At 34.2% G+C, this 14,971-nt stretch overlaps 1 protein-coding gene across 1 annotated transcript in view; it reads right to left on the bottom strand.

Annotated features, from left to right (window-relative positions):
• Nucleotides 1–10,542: 10,542 nt before the first annotated feature.
• JAK2 (Janus kinase 2) overlaps nt 10,543–14,971 on the bottom strand; it is a 147,767-nt gene continuing 143,338 nt past the window's right edge. The window contains exons 24-25 of the mRNA XM_036928439.2: nt 14,766–14,879; nt 10,543–14,515 (exon numbers count right to left, since the gene is read on the bottom strand). Of these exons, the coding sequence (XP_036784334.2) occupies nt 14,408–14,515; nt 14,766–14,879 (222 nt within the window). The 3' untranslated portion in view covers nt 10,543–14,407. The remainder of the gene's footprint in view (nt 14,516–14,765; nt 14,880–14,971) is intronic.

Raw genomic sequence — 14,971 nt, 5'->3', positions numbered from 1 at the left:
TGATTTGCTACAACCTCCAGTGCAATGTTGACTATTGCCTGGACATCCTTTCCTTATTCCAATCCCAGGGGGAAAGAATTTAGTCTTTCACCATTAAGTATGTTGTTACCTTGATTTTTGTAGAAACACTTTATCTGGTTGAGAAAGTTCCCTTCTATTCCAAGTTTGCTGAGAGTTTTTATCATGAGTACTGAATCTTGTTCAAAGTTTTTTCTGCATATATTGAGATGATTATATGGGTTTTTCTCCTTTCTTATGTTAATATGGTGAATTTCATTGATGGATTTTTTTGAAGGTTAAACTAATTTCATATAGTTTTAAAATGATACATACATTTCCTTTTTCCTGGATCTATTTCCTAGTTAAGGGTTTTGCATCAATGTCTATAAGGGAGATTGGTGTATAGTTTTTTCTTATGCCTTTTTCTGGTTCTGGTATTTTCTGGTAAAGATAGTCTCAAAACAGGAGTTGGTAAGTGTTACCTCCTTTATTTTCATAAACAATCTGTGTAGGGTTGCATTATCTCTTCCTTAACTGATAGACTTCATCAGTGAAGTTATTTCAGCCTCAAATTTTTAAGTACAAATTTAATTTACAAATATGCTTCTATTCAAATTTTTTTATATCTTCTTGAGTCTCATTTTCATGTTTCTTTTTTTCAAGAAATGAGTACACTGTGTCTAAGTTCTTAGTCATTTATTGGCATAAAGTTGCTCATAACATTTCATTCATTATCCTTTAAATGTCTGTAGGATATAAATGATAGACACTCTTTTATTACTGATTTTAGTAATATGTCCTTGTTTTTCCTTCTTTTCTTGATAATCCTGAGGCTATCAATTTTATTGATATTTTCCAAGTATCAGCTTTTGCCTTCACTGGTGTTCTCTAATGATTTTATTTTATGGAATTATGCTTCTAGCTTTATTACATGCTCTTCAGCTTAATTTCTTTTTTGTTCTCTAGTTTCTGAAGTTACTTAGACCTTCCTTTTTGATGGAAGTATCGAAAGATATAAATTTCACTCTAATCACAGCTTTAACTGCTTATGCATTTTCATTTTCATTCATTACAGAATTTTTCTTTGACCGATGTGTTTGCTTTTAAGTTTTAAATTTCCTATTTGACAGCAATTACCAGACATACATTTTTTTTGGTATCATTAATCTACAATTACATGAGGAACATTATGTTTACTAGACTCCCCCCATCACTAACTTGCCCCAACAAACCCCATTACAGTCACTGTCCATCAGTGTAGTAAGATGCTGTAGAGTCACTACTTGTCTTCTCTGTGTTGCACAGCCCTCCCTGTGCCTCCACCCACATTATACATGCTTATCATAATACCCCCTTTCTTTTTTCCCCCCTCTTAGCCCACCCTTCACACCCATCCTCCCCAGTCCCTTTCCCTTTGGTAACTGTTAGTCCATTCTTGGGTTCTGTGAGTCTGCTGTTTTATTCCTTCAGTTATTTCTTTGTTCTTATACTCCAAATATGAGTGAAATCATTTGGCACTTGTCTTTCTCCGCCTGGCTTATTTCACTGAGCATAATACCCTATAGTTCAATCCATGTTGTTGCAAATTGTAGAATTTGTTTTCTTCTTATGGCTGAATAATATTCCATTGTGTATATGTACCACATCTTCTGTATCCATTCATCTACTGATGGACACTTAGGTTGCTCCCATTTCTTGGCTATTGTAAATAGTGCTGTGATAAACATAGGGGTGCATTTGTCTTTTTCAAACTGGGCTGCTGTATTCTTAGGATAAATTCCAAGAAGTGGAATTACTGGGTCAAATGGTATTTCTATTTTGAGCTTTTTGAGGAACCTCCATACTGCTTTTCACAGTGGTTGAACTAGTTTACAGTCCCACCAGCAGTGTAGGAGGGTTCCCCTTTCTCCACAACCTCGCCAACATTTGTTGTTGTTTGTCTTTTGGATGGTGGTGATCCTTACTGGGGTGAGGTGATATCTCATTGTGGTTTTAATTTGCATTTCTCTGATGACTAGTGATGTGGAGCATCTTTTCATGTGTTTGTTGGCCATCTGAATTTCTTCTTTGGAGAACTGTCTGTTCAGCTCCTCTGCCCATTTTTTAATTGGATTATTTGCTTTTTGTTTGTTGAGGTACATGAGCTCTTTATATATTTTGGATGTCAACCCTTTATAAGATCTGTCATTTATGAATATATTCTCCCATACTGTAGGATGCCTTTTTGTTCTATTATTCAGCCATACGAAGAAAACAAATCGTACCATTTGAAACGACATGGATGGAGCTAGAGGGTATTATGCTCAGTGAAAAAAGCCAGGCGGAGAAAGAGAAGTACCAAATGATTTCACTCATATGTGGAGTATAAGAACAAAGAAAAACTGAAGGAACAAAACAGCAGCAGAATCACAGAACCCAAGAATGGACTAACAGTTACCAAAGGGAAAGGGAGTGTGGAGGATGGGTGGGAAGGGAGGAATAAGGGCGGGAAAAAATAAAGGGGCTATTACGATTAGCATGTATAATGTGTGGAGGGGGTGCACAGGGAGGGTTTGTTCCATTGATGGTGTCCTTTGCTGTTCAGAAGCTTTTCAGGTTGATACAGTCCCACTTGTTCATTTTTGCTTTTGTTTCCCTTGCCCAGGGAGATATGTTCATGAAGAAGTTGATCATGTTTATGTCCAAGAGATTTTTGCCTATGTTTTTTCCTGAGTTTTATGTTTTCATGACTTACATTCAGATCTTTGATCCTTTTTGAATTTAATTTTGTGTATGGGGTTAGACAGTGATCCAGTTTCATTCTCTTACATGTAGCTGTCCAGTTTTGCAAACACCAGGTGTTGAAGAGGCTGTTATTTTCCCATTGTACGTCCATGGCTCCTTTATCATATATTAATTGACCATATATGTTTGGGTTAATGTCTGGATACTCTGTTCTGTTCCACTGGTCTGTGGCTGTGTTCTTGGGCCAGTACCAAATTGTTTTGATTACTATGGCTTCGTAGTAGAGCTTGAAGTTGGGGAGCGAGATCCCCCCTACTTTATTCTTCCTTCTCAGGGTTGCTTTGGCTATTTGTGGTCTTTTGTGGTTCCATATGAATCTTAGAACTATTTGTTCCAGTTCATTGAAGAATGCTGTTGGTATTTTGATATGGATTGCATTGAATCTATAGATTGCATTAGGCATGATGGCCATTTTGACAATATTAATTCTTCCTAGTCAAGAGTATTGGATATGTTTCCATTTGTTAATGTCCTCTTTGATTTCTCTTAAGAGTGTCTTGTAGTTTTCAGGGTATAGGTCTTTCACTTCCTTGGTTAGATTTACTTCTAGATATATTATTCTTTTAGATGCAATTGTGAATGGGATTGTTTTCCTGAATTCCCTGCTAGTTCATTGTTAGTGTATAGGAAGGCAAGAGATTTCTGTGTATTAATTTTGTATACTGCAACTTTGGTGAATTCAGGTATTTGCTCTAGTAGTTTTTGAGTGGAGTCTTTAGGGTTTTTTATGTACCATATCATGTTGTCTGAAAATAGTGAGTTTGACTTCTTCTTTACCAATCTGAATGCCTTGTATTTCTTTGTTTTGTTTGATTGCCATGGCTAGGACCTCCACTACTATGTTGAATAACAGTTGGGAGAGTGGGCATCCCTGTCTTGTTCCCAATCTTAGACGAAAAGCTTTCAGCTTCTCACTGTTAAGTATGATGTTGGCTGTGGGTTTGTCATATATGGCCTTTATTATGTTGAGGTACTTGCCCTCTGTGCCCATTTTGTTGAGAGTTTTTATCATGAATGGATGTTGAATTTTGTCAAATACTTTTTCAGCATCTATGGAGGTAATCATGTGGTTTTTATCCTTCTTTCTATATTTGTGGTGGATGATGTTGATGGATTTTCGAATGTTGTACCTGCCTTGCATCCCTGGGATGAATCCCACTTGTTCATGGGGTATGATCCTTTTGATGTATTTTTGAATTCGGTTTGCTAATATGTTGTTGAGTATTTTTGCATGTATGTTCATCCAGGATATTGGCCTGTAATTTTCTTTTTTGGTGGGGTCTTTCCCTGGTTTTGGTATTAGAGTGATGCTGGCTTCATAGAATGAGTATGGAGTATTCCCTCCTCTTCTATTTTTTGGAAAACTTTAAGGAGAATGGGTATTATGTCTTCCCTATATGTCTGATAAAATTCTGTCATAAATCCATCTGGCCCGGGGGTTTTGCTCTTGGGTGGTTTTTTGATTACTGAATCAATTTCATTGCTGGTAATTCATCTGTTTAGATTTTCTGTTTCTTCCTTGGTCGGCATTGGAAGGTTGTATTTTTCTATGAAGTTGTCCATTTCTTCTAGGTTTTCCAGCTTGTTGGCATATGGATTCTCATAGTATTCTCTAATGATTTTTTGTATTTCTGTGCAGTCCGTCATCATTTTTCCTTTCTTGTTTCTGATTCTGTTGATGTGTGTAGATTCTCTTTTTCTCTTAATAAGTCTGGCTTGGGGCTTATCTATTTTGTTTATTTTCTCAAATAAGCTGCTCTTGGTTTCATTTATTTTTTTCTATTGTTTTATTCTTCTCAATTTTATTTATTTCTTCTTTGATCTTTATTATGTCCCTCCTTCTGCTGACTTTGGACTTCATTTGTTCTTCTTTTTTCCAATTTCAATAATTGTGAATTTAGACTATTCATTTGGGAATGTTCTTCCTTCTTTAAATAGGCCTGTATTGCTATATACTTTTCTCTTAGAACTGCCTTCACTGCATCCCACAGAAGTTGGGGCTTTGTGCTGTTATTGTCATTTGTCTCCATATATTGCTTGATCTCTATTTTAATTTGGTCATTGATCCATTATTTAGGAGAATGTTGTTAAGCCTCCATGTGTTTGTGAGCAATTTTGCTTTCTTTGTACAATTTATTTCTAGTTTTATGCCTTTGTTGTCTACAAAGTTGGTTGGTAGAATTTCAATCTTTTTGAATATACTGAGGCTCTTTTTGTGGCCTAGTATGTGGTCTATTCTGGAGAATGTTCCATGTGCACTTGAGAAGAATTTGTATCCTCCTGTTTTCTTGCTGTAGAGATCTGTAGATGTCTATTAGGTCCATCTGTCATAGTGTGTTGTTCAGTGCCTCTGTGTCCTTACTTATTTTCTGTCTGGTGGCTCTGTCCTTTGGAGTGAGTGGTGTGTTGAAATCTCCTAAAATGAATGCATTGCATTCTATTTCCTCCTTTTATTCTGTTAGTATTTGTTTCACATATGTTGGTGCTCCTGTATTGGGTGCATATATATTTATAATGGTTATATCCTCTTGTAGGGCTGACCCCTTTATGATTATGTAATATCTTTGTCTCTTGTTACGTTCTTAGTTTTGAAGTCTATTTTGTCTGATACTAGTACTGCAATACCTGTTTTTTTCTATTGTTTGCATGAAATATCTTTTTCCATCCTTTGACTTTTAGTCTGTGTATGTCTTTGGGTTTGAGGTGAGTCTCTTGTAAGCAGCATGTAGATGTGTCTTGCTTTTTTATCCATTCTGTTACTCTGTGTCTTTTAATGGGTGCATTCAGTCCATTTACATTTAGGGTGATTATTGAAAGATATGTACTTATTGTCATTGCAGGCTTTAGATTTGTGGTTACCAAAGATTCAAGGGTAGCTTCTTTACTATCTGTCTAACTTAACTCACTTATTAAGCTATTATAAACACAGTCTGATGATGCATTTCTCTCCCTTCTTATTCCTCCTCCTCCTCCGTTCTTTATATGTTAGGTGTTTTATTCTGTACTCTTTTGTGTTTCCTTTGACTGCTTTTGTGTGTAGTTGGTTTCATTTTTTACCTTTAGTTAGTATTTGGTTGATCTACTTTCTTTGGTGTGATTTTATTTTCTCTGGTGACATCTATTTAGCCTTAGAACTGCTTCCATCTAGAGCAGTCCCTTTAAAATATCCTGTAGAGGTGGTTTGTGGGAGGCAAATTCCCTCAACTTTTGCTTGTCTGGGAATTGTTTAATCCCTCTTTCATATTTAAATGATAATCGTGCTGGATACAGTATTCTTGGTTCAAGGCCCTTCTGTTTCATTGCATTAAATATATCATGCCATTCTCTTCTGGTCTGTAAGGTTTCTGTTGTGAAGTCTGATGATAGCCTGATGGGTTTTCCTTTGTAGGTGACCTTTTTTCTCTCTCTGGCTGCCTTTTATACTCTGTCCTTGTCCTTGATCTTTGCCATTTTAATTACTATGTGTCTTGGTGTTGTCCTCCTTGGGTCCCTGGTTTTGGGAGTTCTGTGGGCCTCCATGGTCTGAGAGACTCTTTCCTCTCCCAGTTTGGGGAAGTGTTCAGCAATTATTTCTTCAAAGACACTTTCTATCCCTTTTTCTCTCTGTTCTTCTTCTGGTACCTCTATTAAGTGAATATTGTTCTGCTTGGATTGGTCACACAGTTCTCTTAATATTCTTTCATTCCTGAAGATCCTTTTATCTCTCTCTGCATCAACTTCTCTGCATTCCTGTTCTCTGATTTCTATTCCATTAATGGCCTCTTGCACCTCATCCATTCTGCTCTTATGTCCTTCCAGAGATTGTTTTATTTCTGTATTGTCCCTCCTAACTTGATCCTTTAGTTCTTGCATATTTCTCTGCAGGTCCATCAGCATGGTTATGACCTTTATTTTGAATTATTTTTCACGAAGATTGGTTAAATCTATCTCCCCGGGTTCCCTCTTTGGGGTTGTCTGGTAATTCTGGACTGGATCAAATTATTCTGCCTTTCATGGTGATAGAGGTAGTCGTAAGCAGTTGGCGCATGTGTCAGCTGGGAGCATAAAGTCCCTTCCTGCTTGCTGGCCTCCTTGCCCTTCTCTGCTGCCTGTGCTGCTTACCCACACTTGGGAAGCAGTTTCTGGTTTTATTTCCTGAGACGCCACAGGTGGGGCAGCTTTCTGGGCAGCCCGAGCCCTGCGGAGAGTGGCAGGTGTGCCATGTATGCTCTCCTGTGAGTCCCAACTTCTTCTGTTTGTGCTGGTCAGCCACGCACCAGCGGGGACTCTGAGTCTGGCCCTGGCATCTGCGGAGGCTCTGGGTGGCTGCTGTGGGCACGGCCACTCTCAGACTGCTCCCCTGCTGTGGCTGGTCCGCACCAGAGGGTCAATTGACGGGAGGCTGTTTATTGCCATGAGGGGCTTCAGAGCTGCACTGCCGCCCAGGGGGTTAGTGCACCCAAAGTTCCCTTGGATTCCCAGCCTGCTGGGCCGAGTGTGCCGGAATGATTCTATCCCACTGTGGAGCTCCTGTCCCTTTAAGACTTTCAGAAAGCACTCCTTTTCTTTTCTCCCAGGGGCACCAGCGGTGGGTACTCGCTCGCAGGTTTTACTGTTCCGTTTCCCTAATGTCCAGCACACCATGCACTGTGTGTCTGCGCTTCTGATGCAGATGACTTGGGCTGGGTATTTGGCAGTCCTGGGCTCCCTCTCCCTCCCTGCTCCGGCTCCTTTCCTCCCACCAATGGGCTGGGGTGGGGGGAGTGCTCGGGTCCCACCCAGTCATGGCTTGTATCTTACCCCCTTCGTGAGGTGCTGAGTTCTCACAGATGTAGATGTAGCCTGACTGTTGTACTGTATCTTCTGGTCTCTCTTTTAGGAATAGTTGTATTTGTTGTATTTTTGAAAATATATATGGTTTTGGGAGGAGATTTCTGCTGCCCTTCTCATGCTGCCATCTTGACTCCTCCTCCAGACATACTTCTTTTATTGATTTCTAATTTGAATTATACTGTTGACAGAGACTAATATTGTTTTAATATTTTAAAACTTCTTGAGAACTGTTTTGGTACAGCATATACTCCATCTTGATTATTTCAGGTATATTTGAAAGGAGTGTATATTCTGCTGTTGCAGTTGTTCTAAAAATGGATGTTGCATTTAATGTTCTACATATTTACTTGCCGTGTTCTTGTTCTGTTAGTGAAAGTGTTAAAATGTCTATAAGTATGCATTTTTTTATTTGTTCTTTTTGATTATTTATTTATGCTTCATGTATTTCATAATTCTATTACTAGGTATATGCCATGTCTTCCTGATGAATTGATCCTTTGGTTATTATATCTCCCTTTATCATTGGTAATATACCTGATATAGCCATTCCAAACTTTCTTGTGATTTTTCCATCATATAGTTTTCTACCCTTTTATTTTTAACCCATCTTAATCTTTATATTTCAAATTAGTTCCTTGTAAAAAGCATATAGTTGGTTTTTGCTTTTTCATTGAGTTTGGAAGTATATGACTTTGAAGTGTTTAGATCATTGATTAATTATCAGTATAATTTGGGTTTAAGTCTACACTCCTGCTATTTTTAATGTATCACATCTGATCTCTGTTCCTTTTCTTATTGCATTCTATTGGGTTGAATTTTATCTCTTTTATTGGTTACTTAGAAGAGATAAAATGTTTCTGTTAATTTTTAATTTTGATATTTAGCAGTTGTTCTAGGGTTTACAATATACATCTTTATCACATATTACCTTCAAATAATATTATGTCACTTCACATGCAGTTTAAGATCTTTTCAACATATACTTTAATTCCCCTTCCTGTCTTTTCTACTTGTATCTTTTACTTCTACATCTATTATAAACCACATAATATCTTTTTATTAAACAATCTTTTTTATTGATGTACTTTTAATGAGATTATTGCTACTGCTTACATTTTCAACTGAGTTTTACATTAAGCCAATTTCTGTCATGTGGGCATCCAAAATCTGTAATCCAATTTAGACTCTAGCTACTTAAAAGAAGTTCTGATTGCTTTGATGAAGAACTTTTACACTACAAACTCATGATCAGCCAGAATTGTAAATATACTTGCTTCAGTGCAAATATTTTTCATTATGCCATCTAAAATCTTGATAATTGTTTCTAATAATCTATTTTATCATGCTTTGTACCTTCAACGGTTTTCAATATATCTAATCTTGCTTATAAATATATTTATGCATTTTATTTATATTTACAACTCCTCCACCACCAGCAGAATATACATTCAAGTATACATAGAATAATCAAGATGGAGTGTACGCTGGACCACCCTCATATAAATTATCCAGGATTAAAAAAAAAAAATCCAGGATTCCTTCATCTATATCCATAGTTGGCTTATCTACCATTCTTTATTTTCAGTATGTGAATGCATTTTAGAATTTTATCAATATACTTAAGAGGTAATGCCTTCACTATTACAACCATTAATATAAATTACCTGATGCATCAAGAGTTGTAGGTAGCTGCACTGTCAGTATTGATAGATGAATGTATAAGCAGGAAGATCTGAAGTAGTATGCAATGAAGATATCCTTTTTTTTTTTTTTTTAAGAGAGAGAGAAGAAAGGGCTCTACTAAAGAGTTTGTTAAGTGGCCAAGTTAATGCAACTGTAAGAAAATGTCCTAGGTAGAGCCAAAAGTATTTTTGGCCTTTGATTGTGTTATCCATCCTCTATAACCTTCCATATTTATTATAGTAATCCTAAAATAAAATAAATTCAAGATGTTAGAAAGCCATTTCCAGGACAAAAATTGGCCTATACAGTAGTCTAAGTTTTTGGAAATTTCTAACTCTGTGATAGTATTGGAAATAAATGGGCTGCCTCAAGGAGTTATAATATTTACTCATAGTTCTAGAACTTAACTTGAACAGTTTTTGAAGTCCTTCATTAAGAAAGTAAGATTCAGTTTCAGTTTTTTTGTGTATCTTTACTCATCAATGATTACTATTCAACAACGGCAATATATTATTATAAAACTAGTCAGGAAGGAAGTGAACTGGTACCAGGATATTCATACTACCCTCAAAATTACTGATAGAAACAAGAATTGAAAATTCTTTCTTTTTTAGAAAGAAAAAATGTTCTGGCAGTATTTATAGGAAATTATGACTATTATTTTATTTTTAAAATGCTCTCTGAACAGTATTAAGTAGTCATTTAACAAAAACCACTTCTGATTTTTCATTTAGCTCTGGGTCACCTGCAGCTTGCAGACAGGTGATCAGACATTTTGGTTATGCAAATGTAAAGTATTTTAATTAGTATGATTAGAGAATTCAGTTATTTCTTCTTATGAATCAAGATGAAGTCTTTGATTCTGCAAAAAACTTTCATTATACTTTTACCCCAACCAAAAATTGAGGGGTCTTAAATGTTATTAAGGACATAAAATAATAAACTTTAATATACTTAAAATTTTGGATAGCTATAAAGATTCATTACAGCAACCTTCAACAAAAGTATTATGCAGAGGAAGAAAGTATCATATGTATATTTCAAGTAGTCAAAATTGAAAAGACAATTACAAGTAGATATTTTCATAACTGAGCATCTTAAATGTTAGATTTATATTCCTCATTTTGTTTCCATTTTCTTTAGTATGATTTCTTTATGTTTTTTATTTCAGTAAATAAATTCTGACTCAATCTCATACTACATGCTATTAGAAAATGCAGATTCTTATATATTCCAAGCATTTGACTCTAAATTTTTTATTAAAAATACTCTTCAGTTATCTTATTTTCTTGAAAAATACCTAAATATTTTCATCTATGTATACAACTATGCTTAAAAGGATGAATCATCAACAAATCTTTCTACTTGTTTTTGTGTGTTTTTAGTACTTGTTCTGATAATGTCTTATCATCTGCAACTAATAATTTGCCTTCTCAGTTGCCTGTTGTCTGTCTCTATTTTTTTCCCTTAGCACCTTATTCTGTTTATTAATGTCACTTACCAATAGTCAGATCCAAAAGCTATGTTTCTGTCTGCTCATACTGATCAAAGCTGACTTGCTTGACCCTAATAAATAGCATCTATAGGAGTGTTGATAGTACAGTTATTAAAATCAAAACTATTCACAAAAATCTAAGAATACAGATAACAGGGACAGGGATTCTCAAACTCTTATCTCTCTCATTTTATAAATCTGTTACAGATAATTAAAAAAATAAGATGTTAAATAATTTTCTATGTAAAAAAAGGCCTTATAATGAAATAATGATTATAAACAACTTTTAAAACCATATTAATAAAGATTGGTATTTCATTTAGAGAGAAGGCTTTTCCTTATACATTTTAAAATTGAAAATGAACAGTATTTAGGCCTGCACCATCTAAGCAATGCTATCTGGCAGAAGCACAATAGAAATTAATTTATCTTAAAGGAAAATATATTGTAATGAAACAAAATTGATGAGATTACAAAATATTTTCATATTTAGGTATATAATCTGCATTTTTACTAAGAATTTGGTTCAAATGAAAAAAGGCTATATGATAGGCATATTACATGAGCTACTGATTAAAGTTTTTAAATTCTCTTCTCTGTCATTCTCAATTCTTTCTAATGTTACTGTCAGCATCATGAACATTTAGCAGCTAGTGGTCTGGAAAGTAATTACAACCAACCCAAATCTGGCTGTAAACACAAAAAGTATTTTCTATTATTCGTACTGACTTTTTTTCTTAAATAAAATGAATGTTATCTCATATAACCTGGTCTTTGTTTAGATAATCCTGTTGACTTATACTTCCTATTTATTCTAATATAGCAAACTAAACAATTTTTAATAAGTTAGGCTGGAAAATTAGACTTTCACTAGAAATAATTTAAATAACTAAACTGGGATACATCAATGTTCATGAAGGGCACACAGTAGTTGATAGCAATCTTAGGATTTCTTAAAAAGTCAAAAGACAAGTGTACAATTATAAAAGGTTTCTCTCTGCACATCCCTAAACCAGTGTATGTACCTCCACTTCCTTGGTTATGTGAAAATACAAAAGAAAAATACTTCTGAATATTTATTACATCAATATTTCAATTTTGTGAACATGCTAAAAGCACAGTGAAGAAAACAACAGTTTCAATAAACTGGCCCCTTAATGCCACCCCATGGAGAATGGCCTCCCATGTATAGAACTGTAGGTATTTTCTAATGCCTACTCCATAATAAAACTGTTTAAACAAACTTTAAACATCAGAAGTTATAGTTGTGATAAAATTTCACTTGACTTTACAATAGAAATCTTGAGTTATAAGAAAGCACTCTTCCACAGTAAATTATATTCCTAATGGCAGCATATAAAAAAAACAACATGAAAACATGACTATTTCTCATCTCAAACCAAGTGGCCATGAATGTAGGGAATTATTTATATCAAGATTATATAACTTAAATATACTAGAATATTTACAGAATTATACAATTCTAAGAAAATCCTTACCTTCATTTCTAAAGACTACTACTAATTTGGAGAAACATTTTGGCTTATACAATAACTACTTTATTGTATAAGTTGATTGCTATCAACTATATATATTAACTTATACAATAATTACTTACCTGTGTCTTGTGAAGAACCATCTAAACAGCTGCAGGATTAATTTCTATTTATGTCTGGCCAGAATCAAAATCCAAAACATCACAAACCCTCAATGAATAATTCTCTTGAAAACTTAAAATTTTACAGATAGCCATCTCATTCTAACTTAAGGATGTTTGTATAGTATTTTTTAAAACTAAAAACCAAAACATTAAAAATAATATTCTTTTAAAGATACACAGTTAATATCCTTGTTTTTACAAACAAAACATTATAAATTCTTAAACTACTTTTAAGTACTTAAGTTTTAGTACAAAAATCTGAAATCAAGCATATTTTATAATATGCACTTTTGACTTGAAAAGTAACAGAATGGAAGACCTATTAATTGCATTACATATAAAGATCACTGAGGAATCTTTACAAATTAAATAAAAATTATACTCAATGTTCACCAAAACATCTACTAAAAATCCTTTAAAATCAATATACTACCATTTTAGATGACTTCTGCATTCAGTAACTACAAAAATGCTTTAAATTTAATGCAAAAAGCATTTCTCCTCTTTCCTCCCATTCAAACAAAAAAATCTCAAATTTTATGTGTGAGGCATTTTTTTCTTATATAATCTGCATTTTAAAACCATCTCCAAAAACTAGAAAGATAATCAAAAGCCTTATGTACAAATTTTAAAAATAGCACGTTATTGAAAATAAATAATTTTCTTTTAACCAAAATATCAAGTATTTTAAGCTTTGTGTAACACACACCACACACACCCCTAAAGAGGAGCAGCACTGAAACAAATAATGACAACAAACGGCCCTCTGCACTTAGCGGAAATACGTATACTCTCATTTTTCTAAAAGGCATACATTATGAATTTTTCTACTGGCATTCTTCAATAAAGTTAACAAGCATACTTTTTCACCAATTTATTCTCATATTTCCCTTGCATCTAAGAATCTCAAACAAAAGGAAATCTCTTCTATGACTGCAACAGAGACTTCTGAAACCCCTAAAATATATAGTCTTTAGGTAAAAACTTCCTACCCCACTATGTGTCTTATTAATAAGCATATACATCTGAAAAACTATTTTATGGCTTATGCTTGAATTTAATGCATGACCATAGGTCCCAGGGATTGAAGAATCTTATTGGCGGCCAACAGCTCAAGAGATGACATATTCCTGGCATTCATAATCTCAAAGTTTTAAAAGAAAACTATTTACTGTAGTCTTAAAAAAATTTGAGAGAGTTCTATTTAAAAAACATCCTCACCACAAACAGATAAAAGGGAGACAAATAAGAAAATAGATTGTTTTACATCTTTGTAAACTTGTTCCATTTCAAAAATGTGATCTTTAGAGTCAGGGAAATTTCCTATACAAATGAAATTAAACATTTGTTCCCTTTTCTTTGAAAAGTATTTACAGTACATAGAGCTACAAGCTAAAGATGTACATCTGCTTATATTGCTGGCTAGTTGTATAGGTTAACAAGGACACAAAAGTGCTTATTCAATTATCCAAGCATCTTAATTTATATAGCGAAGTTATTATAGATCAACTATGGAAAAATTAGAAAACATTATTAATGAATGCCAGCCCTTGTATAAAACATCACACAAGATGCCAAGGTATCATACATTCACTGTGGTAAAAACTGTACATATGTATTCTGTGCATCTTTAACATTACAAAATTTACAATTTTTTCATCTCTCAAAGTTCTGAGTTGAAAAAAACATTATTTTTCTTGTGCCAAAGAAGGGTGATATTAACTAATTGATCAGGTTCATGAAATTTTTTACAAAATATTTTGTTAAGGACTTTTCATCAACATCTTTTACTGGTGCTCTCAATAAGAAAAATTCACTGAACTTTGAAGTTTTCAACAGGTATTTCCAAATCTTTGTTGGCTAGCATCATGACATACATAAATAATGGTATGTGCAATAATAGTTCACAGCAATGTGAAATACAAAACTTTCTTCTGCAAGTATATTTGGTCTCAGAGTTAAGTTCATTTCTTTCATCCAGCCATGGTGTCCCTTATTTGATCAACTCGAAGAGCTAGATCTCTGAAAGAGGGGCGCTGATTTACATTATTGTTCCAGCATTCTGTCATAATCACATAAATCTGTAAAAGAAAATAAACCAAAATTACAATGAACACAAAGTGCCATCTTTTAATTGGTTGAAGACATAAATTCAGAGCCCACAATTTTCCTATACAGGCATGTGTCATAGCTATGCCTAGATCTACAGTCATATGAGTATGTCTTTTACATAAAAGTTCAGCAAATGAAATTTTACAAAATGACCTGAAATCCTTGGGTAAAAAAAGAAAGAAAATGCATGATGACTGTGGATAAAAAATATTTTGTTACCTCATCTGGGCACCCATCTGGTCTTGGTAATCTTCCGTTATTCTTCAGGAGTTCTATCAAATGAAACACAATCATCTGTCCTTGTTTGTCATTGCCAATCATACGCATAAATTCCTGAAACACAAACCCACTTTTCAATGAGATTTTTTGGATACATTTAATTTGAAGCAAAATTATTTCTCAACTTCTTCCAGTAAATGGGAAAA

The sequence above is a fragment of the Manis pentadactyla genome, chromosome 3 (assembly GCF_030020395.1).
Source record: "Manis pentadactyla isolate mManPen7 chromosome 3, mManPen7.hap1, whole genome shotgun sequence".
In the NCBI taxonomy this organism is placed as follows: domain Eukaryota; kingdom Metazoa; phylum Chordata; class Mammalia; order Pholidota; family Manidae; genus Manis; species Manis pentadactyla.
This window is presented reverse-complemented; position numbering and strand designations above follow the sequence as displayed.